We start from the raw sequence: 16,046 nt of genomic DNA, 5'->3' as shown, positions 1-16,046 counted from the left end.
CTCAATCCAATGATATTTTTAGATGATAAGCCTAAAATGTGGTGACAGATTCCCTTTAATATATTACTTCCTCACATTCTGGTATAGGCCCATTTCAGCATTCACATACAGCTGTCTAACTTGAGCTGCTCTAAACAAGTTGCATTATTCTGAGCTGCTGCCACTAGCAAGAGTATTCTGCAAGTGTGGACACAACCCTCATTACCATGAATGTCTCTGATAACAAGCAAGGTCCGCTCAAACTTTGGAATAAATATTAGTCCATAGGCAATTCACACCATGCGATAATAAAATGTGTAAAAGAAATACTACATTTCCAAGCCACGCAGTTAGCAAATCAGCAACAGAGAAAAATAATAAAACATAACCTTTAATGAATATAATAAAAGCTACCAAAAAATAGTGAAGATAAAACACACTAAATCAAATGCCACAGACTATAACAGAGAGTGTCTGTATATATCTCAACAACAGATCACACAGAGTATATACATGTGACTATTCCAAGTCCAAACTGTCATGATCTGAAGTGATCTGACAGTTTTAAATTGCACTGGGTGAACTTTTTTTACTTTGGAAAGTTCCAAGGTGTCTTGACTGTCCCCGGTGGTGGTGAGTGGTATTGCACTTTAGGGTTTTTTGCACTTAATTATGGATCAGGTGTGACACCCTATAAAGGTGTGCTCAGGGTGTTCACTCACTGCCTGTGATATTGTGAGATTGCTTTCACTTTGAGTTGGAGAGCCTGGAGGAAGGATGGAGCTGGTGAGGAGTCCTGCGCAGCTTAGCCAGGGGGGACGTGTTTCAGCTATGGTGTCTGGACGAAGGGCTGACATGGCGTGGTGGAGTCGCAGTGATGGTGTCAGCGGGAAGTGTGCATGGGCTGGTGGAGTGGCGACTATGGAGAGTGGCACTCACCATGTGGGACTTGGCTGCTGAACTGGACTCAAGCATGCTCGACTTCGTGTCAGAAGCTGAACTCATCCTTGGGACTCTGGTTCTAAGCAGCTGCAACTGGTGGTGGACTCTGCTCCAAGGCTGCACTAAGGTGAAGGATCCTGTTATGGTGATGGATCCGGGTGGAGGAGAAGACGCACGCAGGTGGTGGGCTCTGTTGCTGGGAGCGCACGCAGCAGAGCAAAGCTAAGTGGTGTTTCCCCTGTATTGTCTCTTTCCTCATGTGTGTTATTAGTGCAGTGGTGGGATTAGTCTCTGCACCGACCCATTCCCTAGTGAGGGTTTAGGGTCAGGGTGAGCAAGGGCGTTAAGGTACGCGTGCGGCGACAGGTGTGGAGCCTGTTTAGGGAATGTAAGGAGTGCAGGGACACTGGCTCAGGGGAGCTTAGGAGGTCTCCATGTCCCCATTCCCTATCGCAGGGCCCACCATTGTTAAAGTTACCCAGGTTCCCCCCTTTATTATTTAAATGCGCCTTACTGGAGGCGGTGTTTCCAGATATATGTATGCATGGCGTATAATACCTAAATCCGCCAGGTGGAGGCGGCGTATCCACCTGCACGCTTTATTATTTAAATTCGCCCCACTGGAGGCGGTGTATCCAGGGTCACGTGTGTTATGGGTTCGCCTTGCGACATCATCTGCGTCCTGAAACACGTGACCATGACACAAAATTTGAAGAGACTGGACAGAAAAAAATACTTGGTCTGAGACAGTGTAAATAGAGACCAACGTCAAACAATGAACGGTTTCCTTATCAGAGGTATAAAAAAAAAGAACCTCTACCCTGTTCAGGTTATCAAGGAATATGCCTATTCATGTGTATAGAGGTGACATCAAAATACAGAATCCATAAACATTATGAGAAAAGGAAAGATCTCACTGCATGCATATGGAAGATGTCCAAAGTCAGATGCCCTTCACAGTCATGTCTGGTCAGGAAGAAAGGCATTCGCCCTAATCAGGCCCTAAATGAGCTAACAATTCTGACACCCATGACTCCCGCCCTGACAAGGGCAGTCCACATCTAACCCTCACAATAAAGCCCTACAATATCCCTGTGCAACCCGACGCGTTTCATCACTTATTGACTCTTCAGGGGACCTACTAGCACATATTGGGCATAATAACACAGTATATGGGCTGCCTCCTAAGATGACAATGGAGTGAGGCAGACTGACAGAGAGGGCACTAAAATAAACTGCCAATCAAGATAAGATCACCCACCTGAGGTTTATTGGAACACACGCCATCCGCCATTAGCCATTGTGGAGCGCAGCACATGATACGTGGCGCAGGAGGAGATAAATAACACTGCCTCCTTCATTCAGTCCATGGCTAGTGTGTATGTTAGCATACGCCGCGCAGCAAAAGCCGCTATACTTCCGGTTGCTTAAGCTGCCCGAAAGCAAAATGGCCGCCACACTTCCGGTCATGCGCACACTTATCGATCAGTGCGCCGCAATTCAGACCGGCCAAGCACATCGTGCGGCAAGAGCCGCGATACTTCCGGTTGCTCATACAGCCCGAAAGCAAAATGGCCCCCATACTTCCGGTCATGCGCGCACTCATCAAACTGTGCGCCGCTATTTATGACCGGTCAAACAGGCCAGGCAGCTCTAAAGAGCCTCCCCAGACAACACTAAATGTGACAAAATAGTTCCGGGAGGCAATAACAAAGCCCAGGAATACAGCCTGATGACCCAAAAGGAGCGCAACAAAAGTGCCTCCCTCTGGAAACATCAATCCAGCTGCAAAGTTCCCAATGTGGATAATTGGACAAAAATCCATACGATAAATATCATAGAAGCGATAAACCAAAAGGAGGTGGGAGAAATTAATCAAACCCTCAAACTGGGAATAACATGGTAGCCTGAAAAATAAATAAATGGGTATTTTACAGTATATACAAAGGAAATAAAATCACATAAAGATTCACACACCTATGCAGACCCTAAATATAGCACCTATAATTGAGTTGGTCATTGAGCCCTCCAGGGGTCATGGTACTCAGACAAAATATCCATTTAGTCTCCTTTTGTAGGATGATCCGGTCCCAATTGTCACCTCTTGGTGTTATTTTTTTACCCTCTCAATCCCCACAAATTGGATGGAATTAATATTCCCTTCTTGACAATGATTGATATGGCGTGAGATGGGGGTATCTCTCTTATGGGTGATGTCCCCAATATGTTCCCCCACCCTGCGTCTAAACTCCCTAATGGTTTTGCCCACATATTCCTTGCCACACAAGCAAGTGGCCTTGTAAATCACTCCCTTACTGCTGCAGTTAATAAATTCTCTAATTTGGAACTGTTGTCCTGTAACATTACTGATAAAGCCACTGCCTGGAGCAATGTCGGAACAAGCAACGCAGTGGCCACATCTAAAACAGCCTTTCACATTGGTGGGCAACCAGGTAGTATTGGAGGGTCTAGTGAAGTGACTGTTAACCAGACGATCTTTCAATGAACGGCCTCTTTTATGTGATTAAGGGTTGTGTAGAAAGTTCCCTTCCAATGACCTTATCCATTAACATGATGGGCCAGTGTTTGGTGAGAATAGCACGTACATCATTAGATCCATTGTCAAAAGTAGTGATTAGTCTCATTTCTTTTCACCCTTGTTCTCAACTCTGGGTTTGGGTTAAGGAGTTCTAATCTATTTTTATCTTTTGCATTTCTGTAGGCACGTTTCAAAACATCATGGGGATAACCCCTGTCCAAAAATCTGTCTCTGAGTTCCTTAGCCTGTCTCTTAAAAGATTTCTCTGTAAAACAATTTCTGCGTATCCTGAGGTATTGGCCCTTAGGTATCCCCCGCTTCAAATGTACTGGATGACTACTATCTCATCTCAATAGAGAATTCGTAGCCGTGGGCTTCCTGTAGGTACAGGTGGTAATAGTACCATCATTACTCCTCTCAATCAAAATGTCAAGGAAAGACAATGAAAATGGGTCCATCACAGAAGTAAAAAATAAACCACAATCATTATGGTTGGATGTGCTAACAAATTCAGAAAAGCTGTCAATAGAACCCCTCCACAGTATCAGGATGTCATCTGTATACCGGACCCACAGCTCAGTCCGTCCCATAACATCCAGACCACTCTTGAAGACCTGAGTCTCCTCCCACCAGCCCAGGAACAAATTAGCGTACGCCGGGGCACATCGACTCCCCATGGCGGTGCCACTGAGCTGGTGGTAGATCTTGTGGTCAAATAAGAAGTTCCTAGTGAGACAGAACTGAAGTAATTTGATGACGCAGTTAGTAAAATGGCAGTAACTATAAGATAAAATGTTCATCTACTGTATTTACCCACGAAGTGCCAGCTCATGTGGGCTTTTTCTACAGCACTGTAGCCAAAGATCACATGTGAGACACCTATCTGAGTGGATCAATCAGAGTTAAACACACCTGTTCATTTGGGAATACATCCCGTTCTTCAAGCATGATACAAATCATAGTCATTTTACAAAACATAAGGTTTGGAAATGAAATATAAGTGATTCTTGTACATTCTGTTAACATATAGCAGTGTTCCCCAGCTCCGGTCCTCAACAGGTCATGTTTTCAGGATTTCCTTAGTATTGCCCAGGTGATAATTGCATCAGCTAGACAGGCAGGAATTCCATCACCTGTGAAATACTAAGGAAATCCAGAAATGACCTGTTGGTGGCTCTTGAGGACTATAGTTGGGGAAAACACCATGTAGTGTGAAGTGCCTATGGACTGTGATATTTATTGCAAAGTTTGAGCGGACCTTTTATACACAAACCAGTAGTGCAGTGCTAAAAGGAACTTTGGGTTGATTTAGTATTAAGTCACAATCATAGATTGATACATGAAAATAGCAATTTTTGGTTTGATTTCCATTTCCACTTAATGAGGGCAATCTGCATTGATGAGCTCATTGATGAACTCTGATTTTCTTTCTTTATCTGGTGGCTGTGCAACACAGTGGGAAAGTGGGGTAGTTGGAGTGAAGCTAGAGAAAGGGAGTCGAGAGTTAAGATGCAAAAATCTTATGGAAATGTTAGTACTGTATAAACTCGTGTATAACCAAAGTTTTTCAGCACATTTTTTGTGCTGAAAATGCCCCCCCTCTGCTTATACACGAGTCAATTGTCTCAGAAAGCCGGCTGGGAAGGGGGAGCGGAGGAGCAACAGCTCACAGAGGCAGGAGCCCGGTGGCTGTAACTGTGCCCTCTGCTAAAGAGAAGTGAATATTCATTTCTCTTATAGCGCGCACAGTGACACCTGCAGCCGCCGGATTCCAGAAGACAGCATACTCACCCTCCTACGCGCCCTCGCTGCATCTTGTTGGTTCCAGTGCCAGCTGCATTTCCGGCCGTGCGATCACGTGGCCCTGCTGATTAAGGTAATGAATAAGCATGCATGAGCGTGGAGTGAATATTCATTACCTTAATGAGCGGGACCATGTGATCACTCGGCAGGAAGAGCTGCTGGTGCCGGAATGAAATGCTGCAAGGGCATGCAGGTGAGTAGGATGTTTGTTTTTTTTGTTTTTTTTTTAAACATGCATACAAGGATGGGGAATAAGGAACCATGCATAAAAGGACAGGGACCGGGGAGCCATGCATACACTGATAGGGGATAAGGAGCCATGCATACTGGGATAGGGGAGCCTTGCATACCAAGACAGGCATGAGGGGACAATGCATACCCGGCTTACTCGAGTCATTAAGCTTACACAATTTTTCATGGAAAAACTAGGTGCCTTGGCTTATATTCGGGTCGGCTTATACTCAAGTATATACGGTATATGGTTATGTATGTTGCTTTATATAGCCTTGTTGATGCATGTTGTTGAAAACATTCAATAAAAACATTTTAAAAAATAAATAGGATAAAGGTTTGAAAATAAACTTGTAATTGTGGGGTAACTCTGTGCTGTTTTTTGTTCCACTGATATTCTCTAATTTCCAGTACTTTCTATTTACTGTCTTTATTTAATGAGAGGACTCCTTAAAACATCCGTTCACATTATTTCAGCAGGTAATCACTGCTTTATTGTGCAAAATCATAATGGATGTCATGTGACTGCAGCAGCAAATTAAAGAGGACCAATTTTTTTATGTTCAACTGAAGACAGAATGTAATAGGCTCTGCAGAGCCAAATAAGACATTCCTTTTAATTTCACCTAACCATTGCGAAGATATTGGCAATCAGAGTATTTGTCAATTAAACAGTTGATTTTTAAGTTCAAGTGGGCATTACCAGAGAGATTTTACTGGGGGGGTGCTTCCTCTTTTTCACACTGACCAATCATAAAGAGGCAGCAACACGCTACGGAAGAAGAGCATGTCCCTAATTAAGTGCCAAATACTTCGCTAATATATCTGCAACAAAGCGGTAAAGTCCAAAAAAAGAAGAAAACCTTTTATTCTGCTCTGCATCACATTTTACATTCCAGTCCAGATCAAAATAATAAAATTGGAGAAGTCTTCTTTAAGGCTCACTGCTATCACATTGACTGTCTTTGTGTATGGATGAGAAAGAACCATTTTCCCTATTTATCAGCTGCAGAGGAAGAGCAAAGAATATTCAAATTTGGTTCATTTTCAAATCAGTTTGTGAAATATCAGTGAATCCCCATTAAAGCTTTAATGAATTTATGATTGCATCATATCACTTTTTAAACAGGTTAGCCAATACACATTTGCTATGTGTAGCTACAGAGAAAAGAAAGCGGAACCCCAGGAACTGATGCAGCTGGAGGGATACACCGTGGATTACACTGATCCTCAGTCAGGTACCTGATTTTTTTTTTTTCTAAAGTCAACTGTGCTTAGTAACTTTTGGTGACATTTATTGTACATCTCTACTTTAAAACAAAAACAACCAAAACAATAAGCTAGAAAAATATGTCACATAAAGCTGTTAACGTGGTTGAATTGAGGATTCCGGACTGGAATCTCGACATGTCTTGAACACCATTTGTTTAACCAGACAAGATTTCCTTTCCCCACTTTCAGTTCCTTTATCTAGAATTCTTACTAGAGAAAAGCATATCGATTCACGAGCTTTCAGTCCAGCGGTATCTGGCAGCTAGATCGGAGGCCTGTGAATCTGTTACGTTTCGGCATCCCCAACATGGCATTTAATTTGTCAGGGCTGGTGTGATGTCATCTGTGTGACGTAACCACTGACCTTGGTGCTGAACCGTAGTTTTGTGAATCGATCCATTTATCTCTAACGCTTATGACTTCTCTGAGAGAGCCCCTTCTTTAGAAGATCATTTTAATGCAGTTTGGGGTGATGATTTCAAAGAAGCTTTGCTGTTCAGGTGCTTCAAAAGGAACAGCATACATTGATATGCCATCTGAATACTTAGACAAAAACATTTCCTTTTGTTCAATACATCCTCCTGGAATTTTGGGTCGCTTCAGTAGTTTTTGACTATTGTGAGTAGTATGAAATGGCTTAAAGGGACTTTGTCAGAGTAGAATAACTGTTCAAACCAAGTACAGGTGCTCAGTACATCATGACATGGCCTAAGAAATAAATACACCTTCCCACCTACCTGCTTTCCATTTATATTTGCCCTTCTCTGGCACTATGAAGAAAGAGGGAAAATTAACAGGTGGGAAGGTGTAGTTAAATAATTGGCCATAAAGCACCGAGTACTTATATGTGGTTGGAGCATTCATTCTCTGCTGACCAAGTCCCTTTAAAAGGTAATAGTAGTATTAACCTAGTTGTCCTAAGTTACTGTTTTGTTTAATTCTAACAACCCTGGTCATCTGCCATGTTAAAAGGGTTTAATGCCAGCATATTATGTTGTCTTCAACTGTGAAAGGGTTTATGCTGCTGTTCTTAGTGGCCTAGTATATTAAAAACATTAGGGATGTTGAAGGATCATAACTAGTACCCTTTGTAGAGTAGAAAAAAGTCCAGCTCACCGTAGTAGACATCCTTGGATGTTCGGAGCACTGGAACACTGTGTCAAGGTGTGAAGCAATCAAAGCATGAAAGATCCAGCTCAACGAACTAGTGAAAAAACTTATTTTTTATTCACCAAAAAACGTGCTCAGCAGAGGATAAAACAACATCAGCGTAGGCAGTTGCATGATATGCGACATTGAAGCGTTTCAGGTGACTACGCACTCTTAATGATGGGCAGGTTTTTTTGTCTTTTTTTCTAATTGAAGTATTTGAAAAAAAAATCAACAAAAGTAAAACAAGGATTAAAGTAAAGTTGGAAAATTTTTCATTCAATTCATTTGCCTTTCAAATCCCTTTTTAAATAAAAAAATTATTAGCAGATATTTCTTTAATTGCTCTATCTGCAGGTCTCCAGGGAGGTCGGTGGTTTTTCAATGCGGTTAAAGAAGGGGACACTGTAATCTTTGCCAGTGATGATGAACAGGACAGAGTACTGTGGGTCCAGGCAATATACAGGGCAACAGGACAATCTTATAAACCCGTTACTTCAAATCACACACTGAAATCAAACCCCAGAGGAACAAACGCTCATGTGGAGCCATCTCAACCAAGTAAGAGATTTTTCCATTACGACAGGTTGCATTATGTTGTCTGTGTAGTAACCTGTATCCACCTAGCATGTGCCTTTTTTAGGAGACTGGTATCTGTTTATGTGGCAGAAGGAACTTTGAGTCCCCCTAGGCACCATAGTCCAAGTGCAATTAATTCTTGTGCCCTATGTATAGATACATACCTGGATCTTTACTAATATGTTGTAGCATCTATAAATTACTTTTAAATATTGTCTTAATCCTGTTTACCATCTTTCTAAACTATATGACAATGTTTGAAACCTAGAATAAACTATTCACCACTTTGACCAATTTACAAGGAGCACTTTATATATTACTTGGTTATATGGCTTCTATTATCTTTCTATTGCTGATTGTGCCTTAAAAAACTGGAAAAAGTCTGTTCAGCCATATTTAGCGTTCATACCTTCAAGTTTTATTTTATTTATTTTTTAATCAGATGTGCCTGGAGAAATTGAACGATGTTGTATGACTTTTATAGTTGTCTATAAATGAATGTGATGTCATGGAAGTAAATTTCCTCGGTTTTGCTTCTTACTAGTGTAGCCACCCATTCTGTACTGTCAAATGAATTTGGCTTTTGCTTTGACAGTGCAAAACCATATGATCTGAATTAGTAAAGATATCCATTGAAAAAAAATGTAAAGCTGCCCATCTTTCAGCTTGAATGAAATAATTCTACCATCTGCAAATCTAGTTGGCTGTTGAACATGACATGGATCAATATGATCTGGGGCTAAATTTCTCAATGTGACTGATTATGTTAGCATCATGGCCACAGATCAATAAGGAGTTTTATGAGGACCCGGATTCTGTAATTGGCGTTGATCAATAAGTCTTTGTCTTCTTCCCTTTAGAAACCTTAAGTTGGTAGTGTGTTGTGTCTCAACAGTACACTTAGCGAAGTACATTTGTGATAACTAATGTAAAAAAAAGAGACATTTAAATTTTAAGGGACAAAGGGTCTGGAGCCCCTTTGTAAAGGGCATTTTAAGATGAATGTAAGCAGATTGCTCACCCAATATGAACTTTGGTATCAAACTGAGTTAATGTTTTGTTGGAAAACTAACCCTCTTAGCTTTTTCTGTCTATATGTGCTGGATAATTCACATGGATGTTTTTAACAAAACACACCATTAATAAAAGCAATCAGAACAACTCCTCTTTGATAAACCCGCGGGGTCTAAAGGCGTTGAAAATGTATCTATGAAGAACAATGCACTTGGTCCGTTGCCTTACATTTAGGACAAACCAAAATGCAGAAGTTGTGTTGTCTCAGAATGTACTGCTGTTCTCTTTCACTGTTTTTTTTTTTCGCTTGAAGGTTACATATTCCATTTTTGTTGCTATATACAACGCTTCCCATTACTCTGCCAAGGTTTGTCTCATTAAAAGCATAGCACAAAACAAAGACTGTAAGTGACCTACCTTTTTCTAACATGTTCATTTCTGCTCTAGTTTGCCATTTGGAAAGTAGATTGCTAGCTGTAATGAATGTGTTTTTTATTGTTGTTTGTACTGATGTAGACATATTTCCAGGCAGAACAATGGAAGGGTGAAAATGTGCAACGTGGTAGCGCTGTTTCTCAGACCATTTTCTTTTTAGCCTGGATGTTTGCTAAGTGCTTTGAAATGCACCAAGGTCACATCATCAAGTTGTCAGTGAATTAAGCTCTAGATGATCAGTTTTTGAATTGAAGCATTAAAAAGTGTAAATGTAATATAATATTTCAGCGCCTTGCTTAGATTGGCTTTGTATTGTACAATTATTTTTTTTCCTTTTCTACAGACACAGATCGTGGACAAAGACACGGGATGGATGAGTTTATTTCTGCTAATCCATGCAGATATGATCATGGGTCTCTCTTTAAAGTACTTCAGCAGCAAACATTAGAACATAGATTAAATGATTCCTATTCTTGCCTGGTAAGAATGAAAGACAGTTAAATAAAGATAGTTTATGTGGAAAAAAAGAGCAAAAAAAACACTATTAAACTTCGCTTCAAACCTTGCTTAGGTATAGAACTAAGATTTTTAACAAACCAACCTCAAATATGAAATGGTTTCATTCTCAACAATGTAGCTGAGGAAGAGACTGAAATATTGTTCAAAGCTATTGGTTGGTGTATTGGACCACAGTAATATACTTAGGAAATCTGGACAACTCTTTGTCTAAATGAGCAGCCACTGGTTTATACTTATGGTGGGAGGTATGGACGCTCTCACCCTCCATTCTTCAGTAATTGACAAACAAAGCTGCAGATGGCCGCCCATTGTGCAATACATAAATTTTGCAAAGTCGTCCAGAATAGTAGGGAGGAGTCTCCAACAGGTGATTTTAGTTAGGTCATTCATATCTGGACAGCCTCTTTATTGCAAAACTGTTGAATATTCTAAAAACTGCATGTATATTTGACCCTGTAAGGGTACGTCAGAAAGTCCTTGCTAATGCTATGTTTATACGTTACGTTTTTGTTGCTTTTTTTTTCAATGACCATTTTAAGCTGTGGTTTACAGTACCAGCAAAAACTAGGAGATTTCATAAATCTCATACACACATTGGGTTTTTTTCCTGACTGATTTGGAAAACTGCTGTGTTTTTGCAAACTTCTTCAAGTAATTTCTTTCAGTGTTTTTTGCAAAGTTTTTTCACCCATACAAAGTAATGAGTAGATGAAAAACCACAGTAAAAACCACAGGTATCAGGTTTTGGTGCAAAAACCTTAAACTTTCTCAGCATGCACAAGAGACAACAAAAAAGGCAGCAAAAAATGCAGCAAAATCTGCTTTTTGTAAACGGCTTCATTAACCCCTTCGCGCAACAGCCTGTTTTTGCCTTCGTGACCGGCCAACTTTTACAATTCTGACCACTAACACTTTGAGGTTATAACTCTGCAATGCTTCAACGGATCCCACTAATTCTGTTTTTTTTGAGACATATTGTACTTCATGATAGTGGCAAAATTTTTTCAATATGACTTACGTTTATTTCTGAAAATATCGGAAATTTAGCGACACTTTTGAAGTTTTACAGTTTTCAAATTTTTAATCTTTATTCACTTAAACCAGAGAGTTATGGCACACAAAATAGTTAATAAATAACATTTCCCTCATGTCTACTTTACATCAGCACGATTTTTGAAGCATAATGTTTTTTTTGTTACGATGTTATAAGGGTTAAAAGTTAATCAGCAATTTCTCATTTTTCCATGAAATTTACAAAACCATTTTTTTAGGGACCACATCACATGTGAAGTAACTGAGGGGCCCATATGGCGTAAAATAACCAAAAGTGATACCGCCATCTGCCCCATTATGGGGAATCTTCCGCCTGGGGTTCTGTTTGAATCACGTATTTCAGAGATTTACACAGAAACCCCGATGTAAGCGCTTTGTGCAGTGCGCAATGTAAATGTGTGCCGAGCCTAACTGTGATCTTTGGGAGGCAGGATGAAAAAATCAACAGCATGTGAAGAATTGGTTTTATATATTTTTTTTATGCCGTTCCTCGTACAGTATAAGTGATTAGGTGACTTCATTCTTCAGGTCGATGCGATTACAGCGATACCAGATTTATGTCAGGCTTTTAGGCTATGTGCACACGTAGATTTTGATCCTGCGGATTTTTCCGTGCGGATTTGGAAAAATCCACAGGTAAATTCTCAGGTCAAAAAACCTGCGGTTTACCTGCGGATTAGCCTGCGGTTTAGCTTTGCGGTTTCACACCTCTACAATGGAGAAGGTGTGAAACCACAGCGGAATCCGCACAAAGAATTGACTTGCTGCGGATTTGAACCCGCAGCAAATTCGCGCAGAAAAATCTGCAGCATGTGCACAGCGTTTTTCAGTTTACTATTGAAAACAATGGTACTTTACAACGCTCCTAAATCTGCTGCGGACCCACAGAGCCTGAAGCCCTGCGGATCTGCAGCAGAATCCGCACCGTGTGCACATAGCCTCATGTTTGGTTGCAGTCACTCACTAAAAGACTTTTTTCTTTTTTTTTTTTTTATGCAAAAGCTAGTTTTTGCATTACTATATTTTGAGAGCTGTACTTTTTCCATATTTTCGCCCACAGAGTAATATGAGGGCTTGTTTTTTGCGAGTCAAGCTGACTTTTTTGATAGTGCCATTTTCGGGCTCATGACATTTTTTGATTGCTTTCTATTCTTTGTTTTGGGAGAATTAAAGATCGAACACCAGGAATGCTTTAATTTTTTTTTTATGACGTTCCATGTGTAGTAAAATTAATAAGGCAGCTTTATTCTTCAGGTCAGTATGATTACAGTGATATCACATTTATAATTTTTTTTTTTATCTTTTATCGCTTTTTCACAATAAAAACTATTTTATATAAAGAAGAATTGTTTTTGCATCGCTTTATTCTGAGAGATATAACTTTTTTATTTTTCTGCTGTTGGAGCTGTATGGCAGCTTTTTTTTGCGGGACAAGATGACGTTTTCATCACAAACATTTTTATTTTGATATGACTTTTTGATCGCGTGTTATTCTACTTTTTGTTTGGCAGCACGATGAAAAAGCAAAGGTTTATTTAGTCTCCCATGACAGCACCACAAGAGATGGGATCCGCCCTTCGGGGACAGGAAACCTACAGACATAAAAGGGCGGCACCTCTCTCCCGCATCAGTTGGTTTCCTGTCCCTGATAGGGGGACCCCTTCAGACATACCTTGTGAAGAAGGTTGTAGACAGAAGATGTGCCCTGGCCCGGCAGGCCTGTCCAGGTAACAGGGATCCCCTGCCTCGGCCTGTCCGGTGTGCTGGAAGCGCCACATGGCAGGGGAACTGCTTGTGTAGGCACCAGCAGGGGGAAGCAGCCTTCAGGGGGACTGCTGGCTTCAAGGTGGCCCATTGCCGCAGGTGCTGGTAAGTATAAGCTGCGGGGAGGGGCCATCTCCTGGGGCTGTATCGGGCTGGCATGGGCGTTCCGGGCACTGCGTTGGTGTGGTTCCAGTATGCCTCTGGCGTGGCATGGCTGACGCAGCCAGAAGGGGTGGGCCCTAGTGACGTGGCCGGGCATGCGCGGTCCGGGCAGCGAGCGGTGATGTCTGCCGGCGTAGCCCTGTGGCATGCTGGGGGGGGGTCACCAGAAAAATGGTGGCCCGTGGTGCGGGATGGGGGCACGATCCGGGGGCGGTGTATGGTGCAGGGACACGTCCGGACAAGTGGGAGGACCACGTTTCAGCTGGGGGAGCAGTGTCGGGGGGTGCCACCCAGCAGCGCACATTATAGTACGGGGCAGGTCACCCGGATTTTCCTGCTGGCCCCGTCCGGGGGCGGTACCTTGGGGGTGCCCAGCTACTTAAGAGGGCTACAGTGGCTGCCAAGTGTCTAGGCCCATTCTTCAAGATGGAGTCACCGGATCCGGCCCTGATCGACTGCAAAACTGGCCAAGGTAAATATAGCAGGGGGTCAACTGTCATATACAGGTGACACCCGCATGAATTAGTGCCACCTGGCGGTGACATTTCCTTATTCCTAAGCGCCAATAAAAAGCAGCGCTGAGGAATAAGGCCCCTTAATGACGGCCATTTAAGGGCGTATCAGCGGTCTTTAAGAGGTTAAAATAGTTTACTATGTTGTTAAACTTGTCTCATTGATGGTTATAACCAAAGCAATGGAAGAAGACCCTTTCCCTTTATATTGAAATATTGAGATATGAATAAATTAAGAGCAATATAGGCTAATGTACTGACAAATATACAAATTCTCCACACTATGAGCACTGTAGATATGTTCCTTTATATCCTCTATGTATTGTAGAGGATATTTCTATGTATTTTTTTTGTGTGTTGTGACTTGTTTGCTGAAAACCTCTATATATTTTGCCTCATTTTTTTTTCTTTTGTACATATATTTGTATTTTTTAAGAAACTTTGTTACACCATGCCTGAGATAGAGACCTAAAAAGTTCTGAAAGCTTGCTTTGTAACATCATTTATTTTATTTTTGTTAGCCAATAAAAGGTATCATAGCTATAAGATTATCTTGTTTTTCCCACTGAGAGCAAACTTTTTTTTCAACTGGTTAACACGGTACTAAACCCTTTTTTCTTTTAACTGAAACCCTCTGTAGCACTATATAAAATGTTGGATAATTACTATGAATTTGTTGTTTGTTTTGTCTCATTACTTGATGGCCCTGTTTCCTACTGTAAAAGGAACTTGAAATCAGATTTATGCTGCCCTAACCACTAGCAGCATGAAGCAGACAATGTCTGTATCTTTGTAGACAGGTATGTTCCACACTGAAGCAAACTTTGTAAAGCCGGCCAGGAACTATGCATTTTCGAATGACTAGTCCAAGAGCCTTGCCCCACTCTTCTCGAATGACAGGTCTTTCTCTATGTGTGTGTGTATAACAAGAGAGTGGTCAATCTGGATGAGGGGTATGATCCATGACATATTATCCCCAACTGGCTCTTCCAAGTTTGTCTTCTCCTTGCAGAGTTTCAAAATGAAAGATACCCGGCTGCAATAATGCAGCCAGTGTCTGATACATTCTGCCTGTGGCTCAGGCAGCATAAACCTCCTGTCAGGTTCCCCTTAAGTTATCAGAAAATTCGCTTTGAAACAGTTCAAATTAGAACCCAAATTGTTTATTTAGACTTACTATTTTTCTTGTCTCATGATTAACTGTTTCTTTCTCACTTTCTTAATAGGGTTGGTTCAGTCCTGGTCAAGTTTTTGTACTAGATGAGTACTGTGCACGATATGGTGTACGTGGCTGCCATCGTCATCTCTGCTACCTTAAAGAACTGATTGACAACGCTGAGACGGGGTCTGTGATAGACCCAACACTGCTTCATTACAGCTTTGCGTTCTGTGCGTCTCATGTTCACGGAAACAGGTATCAACAGGCAATATCTATCCATTGAGGAAAGAAGTCTTTGCTTATGCAATAATTAAAGACTGATGAGAAATGTAGCTTGCATATTTGTGATTGACATTATATTTTTGCGATAATATACACAATTACTTTTCTACTTTGTCAAAGAGTATTTGATATGTTACTGTTTATTTCTTCATTATATAAGAGTAGTTTTTGCTTAAAGGAAACCTTTCAACAAATGTACTGTCCCTAAAGTTGAATTTAATTTTTGTATTCACACTACCATAAAGTATTTAGTCACAGCAATGGCTTTCCAAAAATGGCTCACTCTAGCAAAGTCCTAAAACCATGAAGAATAAAATTGCCAGTTCTACCTTTCAAGAGTCACTATAACACGCCAGTGATGGTTAAAGAGTTACTCCAGCACCGCTCACTTCTGCAAAGTGTCATGTCTCTCTCCTGCTATTGAAGTGCTTAAATACCCCTGTCAGAGACTTTAAGTTTTCACAGTCCCTATGGGGTGCTCATTTTCACTCCATACTCCACCCCTTCATTTGCGACGGGATAGTAGGGGGTGCCAATGGGCTGCTGTCACAGCGGGGGAATCTCCTGAGGGCTCCTGATTCAATTATTAGTACACCTATGAAGCCCAGCCTAAAGCGGAGATCACTGTGCTATGAAGCTCAGACACATAAGA

General features: G+C 41.3%; 1 protein-coding gene across 15 annotated transcripts in view; it reads left to right on the top strand.

Moving 5' to 3' along the window:
- The window catches only part of CADPS2 (calcium dependent secretion activator 2), a 708,285-nt gene that overhangs the window by 289,394 nt on the left and 402,845 nt on the right, over positions 1–16,046 (top strand). For all 15 annotated transcript variants that reach the window (XM_073573395.1, XM_073573389.1, XM_073573398.1 and 12 more), the window contains exons 10-13: positions 6,624–6,732; positions 8,273–8,476; positions 10,287–10,423; positions 15,180–15,367. In XM_073573395.1, coding sequence (XP_073429496.1) covers positions 6,624–6,732; positions 8,273–8,476; positions 10,287–10,423; positions 15,180–15,367 — 638 coding nt within the window. The remainder of the gene's footprint in view (positions 1–6,623; positions 6,733–8,272; positions 8,477–10,286; positions 10,424–15,179; positions 15,368–16,046) is intronic.

This window comes from Dendrobates tinctorius, unplaced genomic scaffold (genome assembly GCF_039654945.1).
Source record: "Dendrobates tinctorius isolate UK_male_01 unplaced genomic scaffold, ASM3965494v1 ptg000035l, whole genome shotgun sequence".
Classification (NCBI taxonomy): Eukaryota; Metazoa; Chordata; class Amphibia; order Anura; family Dendrobatidae; genus Dendrobates; species Dendrobates tinctorius.
Note: the sequence above shows the minus strand (reverse complement) of the source record. Positions and strands in the feature narration are given on the sequence as shown.